The sequence below is a fragment of the Cricetulus griseus genome, chromosome 2 (assembly GCF_003668045.3).
Source record: "Cricetulus griseus strain 17A/GY chromosome 2, alternate assembly CriGri-PICRH-1.0, whole genome shotgun sequence".
Lineage (NCBI taxonomy): Eukaryota > Metazoa > Chordata > Mammalia > Rodentia > Cricetidae > Cricetulus > Cricetulus griseus.
In genome coordinates this window covers 41,343,189-41,362,822 of record NC_048595.1, presented here as the reverse complement: position 1 = coordinate 41,362,822, position 19,634 = coordinate 41,343,189, and the positions used below count along the sequence as shown (strand labels likewise).

At 38.5% G+C, this 19,634-nt stretch overlaps 1 protein-coding gene across 7 annotated transcripts in view; it reads left to right on the top strand.

Annotated features, from left to right (window-relative positions):
- The window catches only part of Tut4 (terminal uridylyl transferase 4), a 117,781-nt gene that overhangs the window by 15,891 nt on the left and 82,256 nt on the right, over positions 1-19,634 (top strand). For all 7 annotated transcript variants that reach the window (XM_027402424.2, XM_027402421.2, XM_027402422.2 and 4 more), the window contains 3 exons: positions 10,537-10,700; positions 14,841-14,957; positions 18,076-18,253. In XM_027402424.2, coding sequence (XP_027258225.1) covers positions 10,537-10,700; positions 14,841-14,957; positions 18,076-18,253 — 459 coding nt within the window. The remainder of the gene's footprint in view (positions 1-10,536; positions 10,701-14,840; positions 14,958-18,075; positions 18,254-19,634) is intronic.

Sequence of the window (19,634 nt, the reverse complement as noted above, 5' to 3'; positions counted from 1 at the left end):
TGTGGTAAAAGACTGCACACATGAGTTTACTGGGTGTTTGTGAATACACATACATGTGATAGTAGGGATCTGTCTTATCCTTGTGTATGCTGGACAAGAACAAGTATTCTATCACTGGGCTACACTTTTGGCCTTGTACACTTATTTAGGTTTTTTAAAGATGGTCTCATTGTATAGAGAAGACTGGCTTTGATTGAACTATGTAACTCAAAATGGTCTAGAACTCTTTCATTTCATTATTAAAATATTATTATTACTATTTTTGTTTTATTATGAAACAGGGTCTCTGTGCAGTCCTGGTTGTCATGGAACTTGTCTCTGAACTCACAGAGATCTACCTGCCTCTGTCTCCTGAGTGCTGGGATTAAAGGCATGCACCACAACCGCTTGGCTTTTAAAATTATTTTTACTTATGTGCATATATGTGTGTAGGAGTTTGTGTGTTTATGCCTTTGTTCAGAGGCCAATGGTGTTGGCTCTCCTGGAGCTAGAGTTATAGTTAGTTGTCAATCAGTTGATGTAGGTGCTGGGACTTGAACCTGATTCCTCTGGAAGAGCATTATGTGCTCTTTTTTTTTTTTTTTTTTTTGGTTTTTGGAGACAGGGTTTCTCTGTGTAGCTTTGGAGCCTATGCTGGCCTCAAACTCACAGATCCGCCTGCCTCTGCCTCCCAAGTGCTGGGATTAAAGGCGTGCGCCACCAACGCCTGGAGCATTATGTGCTCTAGCCATCACCTTGAACTCCTTTTTTCTTTTTGAATTATTTATTTGTATATTATGTACATTGGTGTTTTGCCTGCATGTATGTCTGTGTAAGGGTATTGGATTCCCTGAAACGGGTTACAGACAGTTGTGAGCTGCCATGTGGGTGCTGGGAATTGAACTTGGGTCCTCTGGAAGAGCAGCCAGTGCTCTTAACTACTGAGCCATCTCTCTAGCCCTTCACCTTGAACTAACTCTTAATCTGACAGTATCAGAAGTGCTGGGGTTACATGAATTTACCACTGTACCTGGCAACCCAGTCTTAAAAAAAATGATACTGGGAATATATTCTTATTTATTCAATAATTAAGTATATATTGGGTTCCTTTTTTTTTTTTTTAAGGGTTTCTCTGTGCCTTTGGAGGCTGTCCTGGAACTCACTCTTGTATTGTAGACCAGGCTGGTTTCGAACTCACAGAGATTTGCCTGTCTCTGCCTCCCAGGTGCTGGGACTAAAGGCATGCGCCACCACTGCCTGGCTATATTGGGTTCTTATTTGTGGCCCGGTAATGTGTTTCCAGTTGAAAACCAAAATGAAATCCAACTCCAGGTCTCAAGAAAGCTTCCTATTTGATGTGTTACAAAACTGATTTTCAGTGGCAAAAACTTGAGAATGTACATAATTTAATTTGTTACTTGGCCTTCAGATTGGGTGACTACTTTATTAAATGTGGACTGACTATGAATGAGATTCAGTATTGAGCAGAAATTTTAGGGCATGATAAAATTTCAGCTTTCTGGGCATAAAATGAAGGTGATTTTGAATTATGACAGAATAAACATTATGTATGATTTTAGAAGACATTCAAGGAATCAAATATAGTTCCATGAAAATGTTTTCTACTTTTTTTTTTTTAATTTTTTTTGGCTCCAATGCACCACATTATTTGTTAGATGTTAAAGTGGAAGCAGAGATTGATTAAGATATATATTGTTAACATATGTGAACTACTATTGTAAATTTTTTTTGTTCATTTCTTGAGTTGTGTGTATGTGTATGTGTGTGTATGTTTATGTACATATTTTTTTTTAAAAGAGAATGTCTTTCTGTGATGCTCTGGAACTTGCTTTGTAGACCAGGCTGTCTTCCATGTCTTTAGTGCTGGGATTATCGGCATGGTCACCACATCCGGATTTACTTACTTCTGTTTTAAAAAAAATGTTTTGGCTGACTGTGGTGGCCATTTCTTTTTAATACTAGCTCTAAAGATCTCTTGATTTTGAGGCCAGCCTGGTTTACATAGAGAGTTCCAGGCTAGCTAGGGCTACATAATAAGACCTAGTCTCAAACATATTTTTTTTTAATTGTATTTTACCTATAGGCATAAGCTACCATGGTTAGCTCTGTTTTATTTTCAATTAATTGTCTAAGTATATGCATGTTAGGATGCTCAGCTCTCATCTTTTATTATTATTATTATTATTATTATTATTATTATTATTATTATTTTGGTAGTTTTAATTTTGTTTTGTTTAATGATTTGGGAGGAGGCAGTTTTATTTTCTTTTGTTTCCATGGCTGGAGAGTAAAGTTTACCTTAATGTAAAAATAAAAATAAACCAATTGGGGCTAGGGATGTAACTCACCTGGTAAAACAGTTGTCTAGTATACATAAAGCCCTGGATTTGATCACTAGCACCCTCTCAAAAAAAAATTACAAATGCTTTATTGCCATATTTTGTGAAACATTGGTAAAAAGTTCAGAAATAAGGCTGGTGAATTGTCTCAGCAGTTAAGGGCACTTGCCACTAAATATGACCTGAATTTGATCCTTGGAACTCACATGATGGAAGGTAGAGGAGTAACTACCTGAAGTTGTCCTTTGACCTGCACATATTCCACCCCCTTTTACCCCCCCATTTCTTTTCCAGAAATAGCTACCTTTTCATTTATGATAGGATACAGGTGATGGTTTATGTCTTAGTCAGTGTTCTGTGGCTGTGAAGAGGCACCACGACCAAGGTAACTCTTAGAAAAGAAAGCATTTTATTGGGCTTTGCTTACAGTTTCAGAGGGCCAGTTCATTGTCATGATGAGGAACATGGTGGCACACAGTCATGGTGCTGGAGAAGGAGCCGACAGTTTGAGGTTAGTTCATTGCCATGATGGGAATGGGAACATGGTGGCACACAGTCATGGTGCTGGAGAAGGAGCTGACAGTTTGAGGTTAGTTCATTGCCATGATGGGAATATGGTGGCACATAGACAGGCATGGTGCTGGAGAAGGAGCTGACAGTTTGAGGTCTGGATCCACAGGCAGCAGGAGAAGAGAGAGACTCTGATCTTAGAATGGGATTTTTGAAACCCCAAAGCCTAGTGACACACTTCCTCCAACAAGGCCACACCCTCTTATCCTTGAAAATAGTGCCATTATCTGGTAATCAAGTATTCAAATCTTTGAGCCTATAGCTCACATAATCCAAATTACCACAGTTTAGAAACAGATTTTAAAAACATTAATAGAATTGTCTTTGTGTATATGAGAGCAAATAGTTGAAGGAAACAGGAGAATTAGCCAACTGACTATTTGGAGGAGAATGTTCTTGATAAAAGATTATCAAACTTTTAATATTCAAGATGAGGATATAGCTCAGTGGTAGAGAAACTTTGTAGCATGAGGGATGCTCTAGATTGAATCTCAAGGACTGGTCCCACCTCCAAAACAAAAAACAAAACACAGCTTTACCCTAGATATGGAGATAGCCCACACTTGTAATATTAACATTTGGGAAGATGTGGTAGGAGGATTGTTGTGAGTTCTAGGCCAGCCTAGGCTACAGAGTAAGAGCCTGCTTTACAATAACAACCATATTGTTCTCTTCTCCCAAAGTCACCAGCAAACAAAAGTTAAACTTCAGTATGCATGTGAGTCTCCTGGGAATCACATTAAAATGGAGGTTGTTAGGCTTCATTCCCAGAGTTTTGATTTAGAACATCTAGGGAGTGGCCTGAGAAACTGAACTCTAGCAAGTTCCTGGTTGCTGCTGCTGGCATGGGTTTTGGGGTGGGTGGGTGGTTAGGACCAATCTTTTTGAATATCATACCTTAAGTCATCATTAAAAAAACAACAAAAAAAACCTGAATAAATCCATATCACCTTTCATTGTGCTTGCATCCTAATGGCTTGGAGTCAGACAATGTTGTTCACATATTTTAATGGTTAGCCATACATTATAGTGAAACTAGTGTTAGAGTGAGTGGTAGGGTCCCGTATAATGTGGCATTCCTACTTCTGTGCCCTCATTCTTTTAACTTTTCTTTCTCTCTGTTCTAGTTATGTAGTTTTCCTGCATTTTCCCTGAAGGCAAAAGGCCACCTCAGGAAGGACCTTTGCATTTGCTTTTCTCTTTATGAGTGCTTGTCCCCTACATATCCATATAGCTAGTCCTTTTAACTTCCTGTTTCTTTTTCATTTAAATTTATTGTTATTATTATTATTATTATTATTATTAGTATTACTTTTGGTTTTTCGAGACAGGGTTTCTCTGTGGCTTTGGAGGCTGTCCTGGAACTAGCTCTTGTAGACCAGGCTGGTCTCGAACTCACAGAGATCCACCTGCCTCTGCCTCCCGAGTGCTGGGATTAAAGGCGTGTGCCACCAACGCTCGGCTCATTTAAATTTATTATTATAGTGTATGTATGAAATGTGTATATGTGGAGGTGTATCTCATGATATGTCTGTAGCAGTCAGAGAACAACTTTGTGGACTCGATTCTGTCTTTCTACCTTTAGGTTTTGAGGAGGGAACTCAGGTTGCTTAGGTATGCATGACAAACACCCTTTTGTTGTTGTTGTTATTGTTTTTTTTTTGTTGTTGTTAGTTTGTTTTGTTTTTGAGAAAGGGTTTCTCTGTGTTATACAAACAGCCCTGGCTGTCCTGGAACTTGTTTTATAGACCAGACTAGCCTTGAACTCACAGAGAATGCTGGCATTAAAGGCATGTGTCACCACCTCCAGGCCAGGAGTCATCCTTTTAGTATACTTCCAGTTATACAAATATCACTATTACCTAATTCCTTTTCTATCTTTTGGTCTTTCTTTTTTTTCCCTTTTTTGTTTTTGTTTCTTTTTTTTATTTGAATTAGAAACAAGATTGTTTTACATGTCAATCCCAGTTCCCTCTCCCTCCCCTCCTTCCTTACAACCCATCCCTCCCTAACTAAAACCCTACCTATCATATATCCTTTCTGCTCCCCTTGGAGGGTGAAGCCTTCCATAGGGTGTCATCAAAGTCTGTCGTGTCCTTTGGGATAGGGCTTAGGCCCACCCCCTTGTGTCTTGGCTCAGGGAGTATCCCTCTATGTGGAATGGGCTCCCATAGTTTACACCTATGCTAAGGATAAGTACTGAACTACTACAGTAGGTCCTGTAGATTTCCAAGGTTTCCTCACTGAAACTCATGTTCCTGGGGTCTGGATCAATCCCATGCTGCTATCCCAGCTATCAGTCTGGGGACCAAGAGCTCCCCGATGTTCAGGTCAGCTGTTTCTGTGGGTTTCACCAGCCTGGTCTGGACCCCTTTGCTCATCACTCGTCCTTCTCTGCATCTGGATTCCAGTTCAGTTCAGTGATTAGTTGTGGGTGTCTGCTTCTACTTCCACCAGCTGCTGAATGAGGGTTATCAGGTGGCATATAAATCAGTCATCAATCTCATTATCAGGGGAGGGCATTTAAGGTAGCCTCTCCTTTGTTGCTTAGATTGTTAGCCCATTTTTGTTTGAGACAGGGTTTTTCTCTGTGTATCTCTGGCTGCCTGAAACATCACTCTGTAGACAAATCTGGCTTCAGACTACAGAGATCTGCCTGCCTCTGCCTCCCAAGTGTTAGGATTAAAGGCTTGTACCATCTTGTTTTTAATCATGCCTCCAAAATACACTGTATATATTTGTATTCACTATTCATTGTCATCTTCTATTCACTGCCAACCACTAATCATATAAACATTCATATACAAGACTGTAGGCAGAGTTTTCTTGTCCTGCAGCCACTCTCAAACACAGTGACGCTTATATTAATTATAAATGCTCAGTCACTAGCGCAGGCTTATTACTAACTAGGTCTTACATTTTAAGTTAACCCATATTCCTTATTGACACTTTGCTATTTGGCGATACCTTCTTTAACACACCATGATCATCTCCTGCTCCTTCTGCCTCTGGCTGGTGACTCCTAACTCCTTAGTTTGGTCTCTCTACCCTATACTGCCTGCTTGGCTACTGACCAGTTAGCATTTTGTTAAGCAAGTTTGAGTAACAAATCTTTATAGTGTATGAAAAGATTATTCCACAGCCTAAGACTTCATTTGGACAGGTATTGTCTATACTTCTTGCTTATAAATGTATTCACATTTATCAAGTTATTGCAATCTATGGAACATAGTTTGGAGCAATTTGGTGTTTAATATTTAATGTTTATTCTAGAAAATGTAATAATTTCATACATTTAAAAAGGATACTTTATTTTTCAAAGATTTATTTATTTAGTATATGTATGTGTGCCTGCTTGAGTTTTTGTGCACCGTGTGCCTGCAGATACCTGTGGAGGTCAGAGGGCATCAGATCCCTGGAAATTGAGTTAACTGGTGTGGGTGCTATAAGCTAATGTGACTTCTGAGTTTTGGCACCAAAATGTAAGCAAGTGTGTTACAGCTCTGGAGTTGCAAAGGTGTCCTGAAGCTGGATGTGGTGGGGTATGGTCTCCCCACAGGACATAGCAGTCCTGCTCCTTCCCTGGAAAGCGCTGTTAAGCTGAGCTCTTCTCTGTTCCCCCAAGTGAACATCTTAGCAGAGTTAACTGCTTCTTCTTTGGCCCTGCTTCAGCTACAGTCTGCCAAGGAGAAGCCTCTGAAGAAATGTAGCAATCTCTTTCAGCTCCTGGGAAAAGTTGTTACTTTTCTGCTATAGACTTGCTCAGCCCCCCATGGGAATTTCCCAGCAAGTTTCTTCTGTTTGTTTTTAGGGACGACTCAGCAAGTTTTTCTATTGTGCACTGGTGAATGAAGATCTTCACCTAAGACTCTCTTGAGAAAGAGGTTTATCTGGGAAGGAGGAGTCCAGGAAAGTTGTTGCCTCTGCCAGGGTGGGAAAGGACAGCCGACAGCTTATATAGGGCTTCTTGGAGGCGAAGTTTTCCCAGGGAGAGGTTTTTCTGCTCAGGGATTGGTTAATTTAGTGGGTCAGGGGCAGAGATGGCTCTGATATTAGGGCAAACTGTGTTTCTTTCACTGACCTTTTTATCCTACAGGTGCTGGTAACCAAACCTGGGTCTTCTGGAAGAGCTGTTGAGTGCTCTTAACAATTGAACCATTTTTCCATCCCTATTTTATATTTAGTTTTATATATGTCTATGTGCATATGAGTGTGGGTGCCCAAGGAAGTCAGATCTCTTTGAGCTGGCATTATAGGTGGTTGTGAGTTGCCCAGTGTAGGTGTTGGGAATCAAAACCTGGTCCTCTGGAAGAGCAGTATATACCCTGTTTTTGACTTGGGGTCTCACCATGTAGCCTTGACTCTCTTGGAATTTGCTATGTAGACCTGATTGGCCTTGAACTTGTAGAGATCTGCCTGTTTCCACCTCTTGAGCTCTGGTATTAAATGCATGTGCCACCATGCCCTATTTCTGACTTAAAAAGTGCTATGTAGCCAGGAATTGTGGCCAGTGCCTTTAATCCCAGCACATGAGAGGCAGAGGAATGTGGATCTCTGAGTTCGAGGCTAGCCTGGTCTATAGAGGAGTTCCAGGATAGCCAGGACTACACAGAGAAACCCTATCTAGAAAAAAAGGAAGAAAGAAAGAGTGCTATGTAGCCTTTTCCAATTATTGTCTTAGAAATAATAATTTCATGGGATTTGTATTGTTAGTTAATAGTCATGTAGGGAAAGTTGTACTTTTTTTTTTAAAAAGAGGGTTGTATTGTCTTGTTACTGTTCTTTTTCATGAACTATAGAAATAAACTAGATTCTGTCTTTCATAGTTCAATAATAAAAGTCACTAAAAATTTCCCAAATACTCGGAGATAATTCCAAATACCACATTGTGCATCAGTGTTTGCCTGCCACTTAACACTTACTGTGCAAGTTGTGGTATTGTACTCAGAAGGCAGAACAAGTGGATCTAATGTGCATTCAAGCAATGAGATCTTTTTTTTCATAAAAATAGTTTTATTTATATGTATGGGTGTTTTGTCTGTGTACCACACGTGTGTGCCTGGTGCCTATGGAGTCTGGAAGAGAGGGTATGAGATCCCTAGGAACTGGAATTATAGGTAGCTGTGAGCTGCTGTGTGGGTGGTGGAAACTGAACCTGGGACCTCTAGATGAGCAACCAGCCCTTGATAAGCCATCTCTTAGGAAAAAAAAAACAAGGGCTTTATCTTACCAAGTAACGTTTGAGTATTTGGTGTTTTTTATAACACTCTTAAAAAAAAAAAAAAAGATTTATTGAGCCTGGTCGTGACTCAACCAAGTGAGTTTGAGGCCAGCTTGGTCTACATAGTGAGTTCCAGGACATTGAGGGTTAGAGACGTTGTCTTCAAAAACAAACACAAATAAGAGATTTATTTTAATTTTATGTGTGTGGATCTTTTGCCTGTGTGGCACCATATATGTGCATTGCCCCCAAAGACGAGAATCCTCTAGAGCTGAAGTTGCAGACTGTAGTTAGTTGCCATGCTGGGAACTGAACCTGAGTCTTCCACTAGGGTAACAATTGCTCTTAACTACTGGGCTGTCTCTCCAATCCCCTTTATGAATGCCCAGCCATAGCTTGGTTTGTTTCTTGCCAGCTTTTCTTCTTCTCATTTTTCAGATTTTTAAAATTTATTATTTATTTTTTTCATTCCAACCCCAGTTCTACCTTCCTCCTCTCTTCCACTCCTTCCTTCCCCCTCCCATCTGCTTCTTGGAGAGGTTAAGGTCTTCTCTAGGAAGTCTGTCCCCATCATCTCGTTGAGGCAGGACCCCCCCCCCCCCCCCGCCCCAGACTGAGCAAGGAATCTCCCCAGAGCTGCACCATTGTCATCTGTATTCAGGGAGTCCAGTTTAGTCTTAATGCAGGTTCCCTAGTTGTCAGACCAGAGTCAGGGATCTCTCACCAGCTTGGGTCAGCTGATTCTGTGGGTTTCCCCATCATGGTTTTGACTCCTTTGTTCATATTATCACTCCTCCCTCACTCCATGGTACTCTAGAAGCTTGTCCCAATGGTTAGTTGTGGATTTCTGCATCTGCTTCCATCTGTTTCTGGAAGAGGGTTCTAGCTTCTCGGGTTGTGGATTGTAGGCTGGGTATCTTTTGCTTTATGTCTGATATCTACTTATGAGTGAGTGCATGCTATATTTGTCTTTCTGGTTTTGGGTTACCTCACTCATGATTTTTTTTTTTTTTCTAGTTCTGTTCATTTGCCCGCAAATTTCAGGATGTCATTGTTTCTTACTCCATTGTGTAAATGTGCCACATTTTCTTTATTTGTTCTTTTGTTGAGACGGTATCTAGGTTTTTCCAAGTTCTGGCTATTATGAATAATGTTGCTATGAACATAGTTGAGCAAATGTCCTTGTGGTGTGAGTGTGCCTCCTTTGGGTATTTGCCCAAATTTACTTCCCTTCTTATGACATTCTTAAAGAGTTTACTTTTTATTCTAGACAGTCCTATGCCCTTTGGTAGGATATGTACTACTTCTAAATGCTATTTCTTTGTTTAGAAAATTAGAGCTTTAGTATTTTCACACACACACACACACACACACACACACACACCCCTATCCTTACCTACCTCAAAATTAACCAACCAAAGATGAGATTGACTGTTGTTAAGTAGTTGACTTTTGAATATGATGGGTAATTTTTTAATATAATGGAGTATTTTATTGATTGACTGAACATTGGTTTAAAATTTAACAAAATTACTTTGTGTGTGTGTGTGTTTTGCCTGCATGTATGTGTGTGTATCTTTTTTTTTCTTTTTTCTTTTGGTTTGGTACTAATGGAGGTGAGCAGAAGGCATTAGATCTCCTGGGACTGGAGTTACAGATAGTTGTAAGCTGTCATGTAGGTGCTTGTGTTTTTTTTTTTTTTTTTTTTTTTTTTTTTTTTTTTTTTTTTTGTGACAGGGTTTTTCTCTATAGCCCTGTTTTGGACTTACTGTGTAGATCAAGTTGGCCTTGAACTCAGATTTGCTTGCCACTGCTGAGATTGAAGAGGCACACCCTCATGGCCACCTACTACCAAGGCATTTAACTGCTAAGCCAACTATCTCTTCAGTTCCTTAGCACTGCTTTTTAAAAATGTTATGTTTATTCATTTGTTGTATGTGTGGGTGTGCACATGGCATGTGTGGAGATCAGAGGACAATTTCTGGGCGTATATTTTCTTCTACCATATTAATCCTGGGGATTGAATTCAGGTTATCACGCTTAGTGGTAATTATCCTTCTCATTGAGCTATCTCATAAGCTCACCATGCATATATCTTACACATGTATTTAAAAATAATTTAATAATTTGTACAACCAAGTTAAATATAAGAAAAGAATTCCCCCATAGTTAAATGTTTATTTTTTAAATTTATAATTTTTAATGATAATAACTGATTTTGTTGTTTTGTTTTTTGAGACAGGGTTTCTCTGTAGACTTGGCTGTCCTGGAATTCACTCTGTAGACCAGGCTGTCCTCGAACTCAAAGAGACCAGCCTGCCTCTTCCTCTCAGGTGCTGGGATTAAAGGTGTGAACCATCACGCCCAACATGATGATAACTGATGTAGTGATTGCTTCTTTTGTAGGTAAAATGAAGAGTGAAGAATCTAATAAGGAAAATTCTTCTGAGATGGACTACTTAGAAAATGCCACTGTGATAGATGAATCTGCATTGACGCCTGAGCAGAGACTAGGCTTGAAACAAGCAGAAGAACGCCTAGAAAGAGATCACATCTTTCGACTTGAAAAAGTATGCTATGTCATAATAGTTATTGAGGGAGGAGTGTATGCTTTATAACTTTTTCCAGAGTGTAACACTTCATGTTTCTTTTATTGATGGGACACCCCCTTATTCAGCAAATACACTTGTAAATTCACTTTTTTTTTTTTTTTTTTTTTTTTGAGCCAGGTCTTCCTATGTAGTGTTGGCTGGCTTGGAATTCACTATATAAGACCAGGTTATCCCAAGCTCAGATCTACCTGCCTCTGCCTTCTGAGTGCTGAGATTAAAAGCATGCCACCACTCCTGATATAAGTTGACTTTTAGTTATTGTAGGCATTAGCAAACTATGGCATGCCCCCTTATTTTGTTTGAATATAGAAAAATACATGTAACCTCTCTTTTTTGGAAACATTTACTGGGTCACAGCTGTGTTCCTTTTTTTTATATATTGTCTATGGCTGCTTCCATGTTGTGATGACAGAGATGACAGATACCAGAGAGATGAGATGGCCTGAACTGTGACTGTTAATGTTGTCAACTTGGCTTGTTTGAGAAGCACCCAAGAGATGAGTAAATGTTGAATGGGTTGAGGAGAGGGAGGCCTCTTTGCCCCACTCCTTCCCTTTGGGCCTTCACCGTGTGAGTTGCTTTCCTTCACCACAGCATCTCTTTAATCTCTGAAACTGTAAGCTAAAATACTTGTCTCCCCCTTTTTCTTGGGTCCTGTCACAGGAACAGGGTTTTTGATAGATGCATTATAAAAATACTAGTATGACTAGTAACTGGGTCAGATCACAAAGTCCTAAGGATTCCTGTTTTTACTCTTAAGTATAAGAGAAAGGCTATAGAGTGTGTAAGGGAAAGCTTAATTACCTAAAAAAAAATTATGTTGAATTGGGCATGGTGGCACAAGCCTTTAATCCTAGTACTTGGGAGGCTGAGGCAACACACCTCTATCAATCTCAGGGTAGCACAATCTACTTGGTGAGTTCCAGGACAGACAGAGCTATACAGTAAGACTCCATTTCAAAAATAAAACAGACAGTTCCCATTGAATGGTTTTGTTCTTGTTAAGACATGGTTTCACTGTGTGTTGCAGCTGGTCTGGAACTCACTATACAGAACAGCTGGCTTTAAAAACAGAGATTCTCCCGCATATGCTTCCTTGGATTAAAAGCATGGTGGCTTTTTTTAAAATACAAAGTCATAGGTGTCTTAGGCTGGTCTTTAATTCAATTCATTATGTAGCTGTGGATGATCTTTAAGTTTTTTTGAGACAGGGTTTCTCTGTATAGCCCTGGCTACCCTGGAACTCACACTGTAGACGAGACTGGCCTTGAACTCAAAAGATCTGCCTTCGCTGCCTCCCAATTGGCTGGGATTAAAGGTGCCTCCACCCCAACTACAGATGATCTTTTAAATGCCTGACTCTCCGAACTTCACCTCCTGACAGATTTAAGACATGAACCACCAAACAGGGCTGGGAAAATGACTCAGTAATTAAGAGTACAAGCTGCTCTTTCAGAAGATCTGGGTTGGGCTCCTAGCATTCACAACAGGTGGTTCACAAGCTCCAGGGACTCCAAAGCTCTTCTGGACTCCCACATGTACTGTACCCATGTACACAAACCCACACACACACATAATGAAAAAATAAATAAAATTTAAAAAAGGCATTCACCACCATATACAGATCTAATCTACATCTTAAAAGAACCATTTGTTTTCTAAGAACAGGAATAATCTAGAAAAGAGGTAACAAATGTGGCAGAGTAGTAAAGATTTAGATTTAAGAACTGAAAATAGCTAATATCTAATAAAACCATTAACACTGATGAGATCACTAAGAGACATGCAATCAGTGATATAAAATGTTAGTACATGGAATGTGCATAGATTTTTGCGGGGGAGAGGGAGAACTCAACATCATATAACAAACACTGAGTAAGAAGTCAGAATGTTAAGATATTTCATCTGATTTTGGAATAAATATCACAGAGACCTACTTCTATATCTGTATTTATGAAACAATTAAAAAATTATTTTATCTGAACTGGGTGGTGGTGGCACACGCCTTTAGTTCCAGCACTCGGGAGACAGACGCAAACGGATCTCTGAGTTCAAGGCCAGTCGGTCTACAAAGCTACACAGAGAAACCCTGTGTTGCCTCAGCCTCCCAAGTACTAGGATTAAAGGCTTGTGCCACCATGCCCAATTCAACATAATTTTTTTTTAGGTAATTAAGCTTTCCCTTACACACTCTATAGCCTTTCTCTTATACTTAGAGTAAAAACAGGAATCCTTAGGACTTTGTGATCTGACCCAGTTACTAGTCATACTAGTGTTTTTATAATGTATCCATCAAAAACCCTGTTCCTGTGACAGGACCCAAGAAAAAGGGGGAGACAAGTATTTTAGCTTACAGTTTCAGAGATTAAAGAGATGCTGTGGTGAAGGAAAGCAACTCACACGGTGGAGGCCCAAAGGGAAGGAGTGGGGCAAAGAGGCCTCCCTCTCCTCAACCCATTCAACATTTACTCATCTCTTGGGTGCTTCTCAAACAAGCCAAGTTGACAACATTAACAGTCACAGTTTTACTTCTTACACCTTGACCTTGAAATGTGCCCTAAACTGTAATATGTGGTTTCATAAATATTTTGGTTATATTCTTGGCTCAGGACCTTAGTTTCTTTCTCTGTATGGAATATGAGTATATGGCTCTAGGTATCTTACAACAGCCTAATCCTACACTGCCTTTAAATCACTGTATAAAAAGGTCTTTAAGTGGTGACCATGTTCTAAAAAGTAACTTTCATTTACTTCTATTTATTTATACCTTACTGTTATTATTAATCTTCATGCACTAGAATATAAATTCTGTTCAGCTCCATGAAAAATGTTTCACATAAAATTTAAGAAATGCTGAGTATATATAGTTGTAGTTGGAAATGTAATAGTTTTTTTTTTTTTTTTTTTTTTTTTTTTTTTTTTTTTGAGGCAGGGTTTTTCTGTGGCTTTGGAGGCTGTCCTGGAACTAGCTCTTATAGCCCAGGCTAGCCTTGAACTCACAAGAAATCCGCCTGCCTCTGTCTCCCCGAGTGCTGGGACTAAAGGCATGTGCCATTGCTGCCCAGCTAAATAAAATCTTTAAAAAAGAATATATATTCCCAGGTAAGAAAATGCTTTTGTCAGGAGTTGCATTGAATATTGAAAATTAATCTGAAACAAAATAGTAAGTATTACTGAAGTTTTAATGTCAGGCAATAGAGATAGTGCTTTAAAATCAAAAATTGTTTATTTTTGTTAATTTTCTATTGTGAAAGATTGTTGGCTTTGGATTGAGATACGCATGAACTGAAATTTGTTATCTCCTGCTCGGTACTATTGAAACCTTCTGAAGTCCCAAGCTCTATGGTTTTCACATCATGAAATGAAGATATTAATCTTCCTGGATTATTAATTTATATATGAACTGTCTAGCATAGTGTCTGGTACCTAGCAAGCACTTAGTAATTATTGTTTTATTATTTTGAGAAAACACACAGAAAATCATGAGTGAAGTATTGTGACTTGTATTTTATTATGCCCAAAACGTTGTATCTTCAGAGTAGATAATCAAGAGGTTATTATTTATTCTCATGGTACAGTGATTGATTGGAGCATTTTTAGAATTTAGCCTTTGAAATTTTCTTCAATAGTTGTGATCAATTCATTTGAATCTTAACATAAGGGACTGTTTTATTTTTCAGAGTACTCAGAAAGACCAAAAGTTAAGTTTGAAATTGATTTTGGGAATACCATTGGATTTGAGGAGCAAGGTGATATTAGATGAGTAGTAAGCCTATTTGGAATTTTTGTGATATAACTTGAAATTAGTAGTTAGTATCCTATAATGACTGTTTTGAAAAAGTCAACTATCTCTTGAGTACTTAATCACTGGCTTACTAAAACACATGTTCTTGTAGTGCTTACTTGCTTTCTTTGTTGTGGTGCTGGGGTGTCTAACCTAAGTCCCAGCATAAGGTAGGCATGCATTCTACCACTGAGCTATATCAGCAGCTCTTCAGTATCTATTTTGGCTTGTTACAGTTAGTCAGATTGTTCACTTATATAGTCTGCCATTTATTTGTTTACTGAGAAAGTATATTTTTAAACTTGTTTCTTCAGCGATCACCAGAATATACCAATTGCCGTTATCTATGCAAACTTTGCTTAATTCACATTGAAAATATCCAAGGAGCACATAAACACATAAAAGAAAAACGACATAAGAAAAATATTTTGGTAAGTAATCTCTTTTAAAAATCTTTACTTTTTGAATTGTAAAAGTATATTAGGCAATTTTTTTTAGAGGGGCAGGTTTCGAGACAGGTTTCTCTGTGGCTTTGGAGCTTGTCCTGGAACTAGCTATTGTAGACCAGGGTGGTCTCAAACTCACAGAGATCCACTTGCCTCTGCCTCCCGAGTGCTGGGACTAAAGGTGTGCACCACCACCACCCAGCTGTAAAAGTATATTAGGCAATTTTTAAACTTACAAACCTAATAATAAGGCATGAAGTAATAGAAATGATAGACTTGAAAAGCTGTGATTAACTTCTTCATTTCCAGTGGTTAGAAGGAACCTTCTAGGAATCAGTTTGATCATGCTAAAGAAAATTGATTCATAAATTAAAAACTGTCAAGTATAGCTGCAGCAGCAGCAAAGAGGCATGGCTCCATACTGCCACCTGCAGTAGCCCAAGGAGTTCCCTTAATCTTTTAGGGACAGCTGCTCAGATAAAACTGGATCCTTGGCTTCAACTCAGAAAGGAATTCCAGGATAATCAGTGTAAAACAGAGTTGTGATTTATTAAAAGGTGTGTGTGTGTTTGTGTGTGTGTGTGTGTGTGTGTGTGTGTGTGTGTGTGTGTGTGTGTGTGTGTGTGTGTAGGGAGGTGAACGTGATTATACTTGTATTGGGGCCCTGGGAACACTTGGGTGTCTGTCAGTCTCTACCTTATTCTTTGAGATAGGGTCTCTCGCTGAGCCAGGAGTTATTACTGCAGGCTAAGAAGTCTTAATAATTTTCATCTCCATTGGTGTGCTCAACTGTGCTTGGCTTTTTACATGGGTGTTGGGAGCTGAACTTGGGTCCTCATGCTTACCAAACTTTCTTACCCACTAAGCCATCTTCCCAGCTCCCAAAGACATTTTTATTTTGAGAGTTCTTTCACATTTTTTTTTTTTTAAAGATTTAGTTATTTATTACCTATACAGTGTTCTGTCTGCATGTATCCTTGCAGGCCAGAAGAGGGCATCAGATCTCATTACAGATGTTTGTGAGCCATCATGTGGTTGCTGGGAATTGAACTCAGGACCTCTGGAAAACCAGCTTGTGTTCTTAACCACTGAGCCATCTCTCCAGCTCCTCCTTCACATTTATTATCATTTGTTTTGTGTACCTGGGCGAACATGCCACTGTGCACATGTGTACTTGCTATTTTAACATAAAATAGCTATATATGAAAGGAATATTATCTCTCTTCAGTCTTCTCAGCAAACATATAATGTACTGGAAGTTTGACTTCTCACTAAGATGCTTCAATTGGACTCTGGGATGAGGTGCTTTTTCTACTTTCCATGTCTTCATAATTTTCCTGGTCTTTCTGTCTCACCTTATACACAGGGTATTTATTATCTGATTGCTAGATATAGGTGATGGTGAATAAGGTAATCACAGTTCCTGTCCTTAGTGTTCCTAATAATTGGTGAATAGGGGTTTAAGTACAGTAAATTTTGGTAGAGGCAGAAATGTGCTAAGGAAATTTACAAGGATATTTTACTTGGTCTAGAGCACGGAAGTTTATATGGAAAGTGACCTTTGACCTGAACTTTGAAACAGTAGTATAAGAAACAAAAAGTGAGTTTGGTACATTAAAATCTCAGAGAAAAGTGGACATGGTGTGTAAGGATGTGAGTGAATTCAGTAAGGGGGAAGGAAAGTACTAGAAGAAAAATGGCATGGCATGAAGCTGGAGAAGTGTAGACCACAGAAATCCTCCTAAATTTTGTACTTCAGAATTTGCAATTTTTAAATTATTTCTATTAAATTATCTAGAATACTTTTTAAAGTATATTGGTATATTAACTATTTAATTTTCTCTCAAATATTATACTACTACTAATTTATAGTCTAAGTCTCAACTCTGATAACTTCTCTAAGAAGAATCCTCTCACCTGATTTTCCAGAATGTCTGGGTTGTAGTCCTTCTCTGCGTTCCCATAGAAGCTTTTGCATAGTTTGATTATAAAGCCTAATCTGTGTATTTTGTATATGTATTAGGGAGTATTATGACAATTTGACTCATTGCTGCCTGTATTGACTAGATCTGATTGATGACTTTTTTTTTGTTTTTTTTTTTTACTATTTAAGACAACTTTTAATTTAGATATATTTTCTTTTTTTTCCCTCCATTATTTGAATTAGAAACAAGATTGTTTTATATGTCAATCCCAGTTCCTTCTCCCTCCCCAATTGATGACTTTTTTGATATACCTAAGATAGCTGCCTTTTCTGGCACAGACTCATGAGCCAACTGTTGAACCTCTGTGTTAGCTTTGATGTAGATTTTCAGAAATGTACCAATAGTACAATAGAACAGTTTTTAAAATGTTACGTTCTTTTAAAATGGTTATTTGTTTGTGAGTGAGTGAGTAAGTGTATAATGGCTCCCTCTTTGAGCTAGGAGAGTCCAGAAGAGGGCATCAGGTCTCCTGGAGCTTGTATAGGCAGTTGTGAGCTAATGGATGTGGGTGCTCATGCTTACCAAACTTTCTTACCCACTAAGCCATCTTCCCAGCTCCCAAAGACATTTTTATTTTGAGAGTTCTTTCACATTTTTTTTTTAAAGATTTAGTTATTTATTACCTATACAGTGTTCTGTATAGGTAATACAGAAATGGGGTTCCTTCACAAAAGCAGAAAAGCAGTTCATGCTCTTAACCTCTGAGCTATGTCTCCAGTTTCAGTAGAGCAGTTTGTAAAATGATATAATTATAACCTCAAAAAAACTTGAAAGTATAAAAAAAATCTCACTAGGCCGGGCGTTGGTGGCACACGCCCTTAATCCCAGCACTCAGGAGGCAGAGGTAGGTGGATCTCTGTGAGTTTGAGACCAGCCTGGTCTACAAGAGCTACTTCCAGGACAGCCTCCAAAGCCACAGAGAATCACTAGTAAACTCCCTTGCTGTACCTTTCATTCCTTGAATCCTGTGTCCTAAAAGCAAAAGTTTTTTTTTTTTTTTGCCTCACTTATTACATGTTTTCTCATTTATAGATGAATATTTGTTATTTATATTTTTTTCTTAAATATAAGGACATTAAATTGAAACTTTGTTATTGTTGTGAACATTCTACTAACAGGAAAAACAGGAAGAAAGTGAACTGCGATCTCTTCCATCTCCTTCCCCTGCTCACTTGGCTGCTTTAAGTATTGCGGTTGTTGAATTAGCAAAAGAACAAGGAATAACAGATGATGACCTCAGAGTCCGCCAGAACATTGTGGAGGAAATGTCAAAGGTTATAATGACTTATTTACCAGGTACAGAACCATTTTACATATTTAATTATTAGAATCACAAAATTTTCCCTTACTTCCTTTTGAACTGGAGTAAATTTTTTTTTTTTTTTGAGATAAGAGTTTCTTGGTGTAGTTTTGGCTGTCTTTGAACTTGATCTGTAGACCAGGCTGGCCTTGAACTCACAGAGATCCGCCTGCCTCTGCCTCCTGAGTGCTGGGATTAAAGGCGTGCACCACCAACGTCCGGCTGTATATCCTCCTTTTTTTTTTTTTTTTTTTTTTTTTTTAATTGGTTTTTTGAGACATGGTTTCTTGGTGTAGCTTTGGTTGTTCTCAAACTCAACCTGCACACTAGGCTAGCCTCAAATTTACAGAGATAGATACACCTGCCTCCTAGTAACCTCAGCTGAGATTAAAGGCATGTGGCACCACTGCTCATCTCTTTTTTTTGTTTTGCTTTTTTTTTTTAAATTTTTGTTTTGCGTTTTTTTGTTTGTTTGTGTTTTGCCTCTTTAAAGTAGATGAATTTGAGTGCCATAGGAATGACCTTTTTTGTACATTAAATTTTTGTTTATGTGTGTTTGTGGATGCATATGCTCTGGTTTCTAAGTGTAGAATCAGAGGACAACTTCTTTTCTTCCACCATATGTGGTCTGGGATCCACCTCGGTTCCTCAGGCAGCAAGTACCTTTAACATCTCACTCTTTAGGAATTGCTTTTATTAAAGTATCTTAAGAATAAAAGAAAATTATATAATTTTGTGGTATGAGAAAAAGATTTTTAAAATGCCAAACATAGATAATTTCATATTAGTTTACATTGGTTTATGAGTATCATTGTTGTTTTGTTTTTAGAGATTAAGTTTTATTATAAAAGTATTTATATGTGTATGTATGCCACACATGTGTTGGGTGCCTGAAGAGGTGAGAAGGTGGTATTAATTAAGAGTTGGAGTCACAGGTGGCTATAAGTCTCCTGATGGGGGTATTGAGAACCTGAACTTGGATCTACTGTAAGAGCAGCAAGTATTCTTAACTGCTGAGCCATTTCATCAGCCACCCCCCCCCCCCCCCCGTATCTAATGATTTTTAGGTGGATTTTTAACATTTTTTATATATTTTCAGTATGCACATTATAACATCACCAAATAAAATTCTTATTATTTAGCCAGGTGGTGGTGGCATACATTTGTAATCCCAGCATTCAGGAGGCAGAGGCAAGTAGATCTCTATGAGTTTGAGGCCAGCCTAGTCTACAAAGCAAGTTCCAGGACAGCTAGAGCTACACACACGCACCCATGCACCAAAAAAAATTCTTATTGCTTAATGTTAGGGAAAAATTAGTTTAAGTAAAAACTTTAGAGAAAATTTGTTTTTGTGTTCAAGATGCTATGAATTCAGAT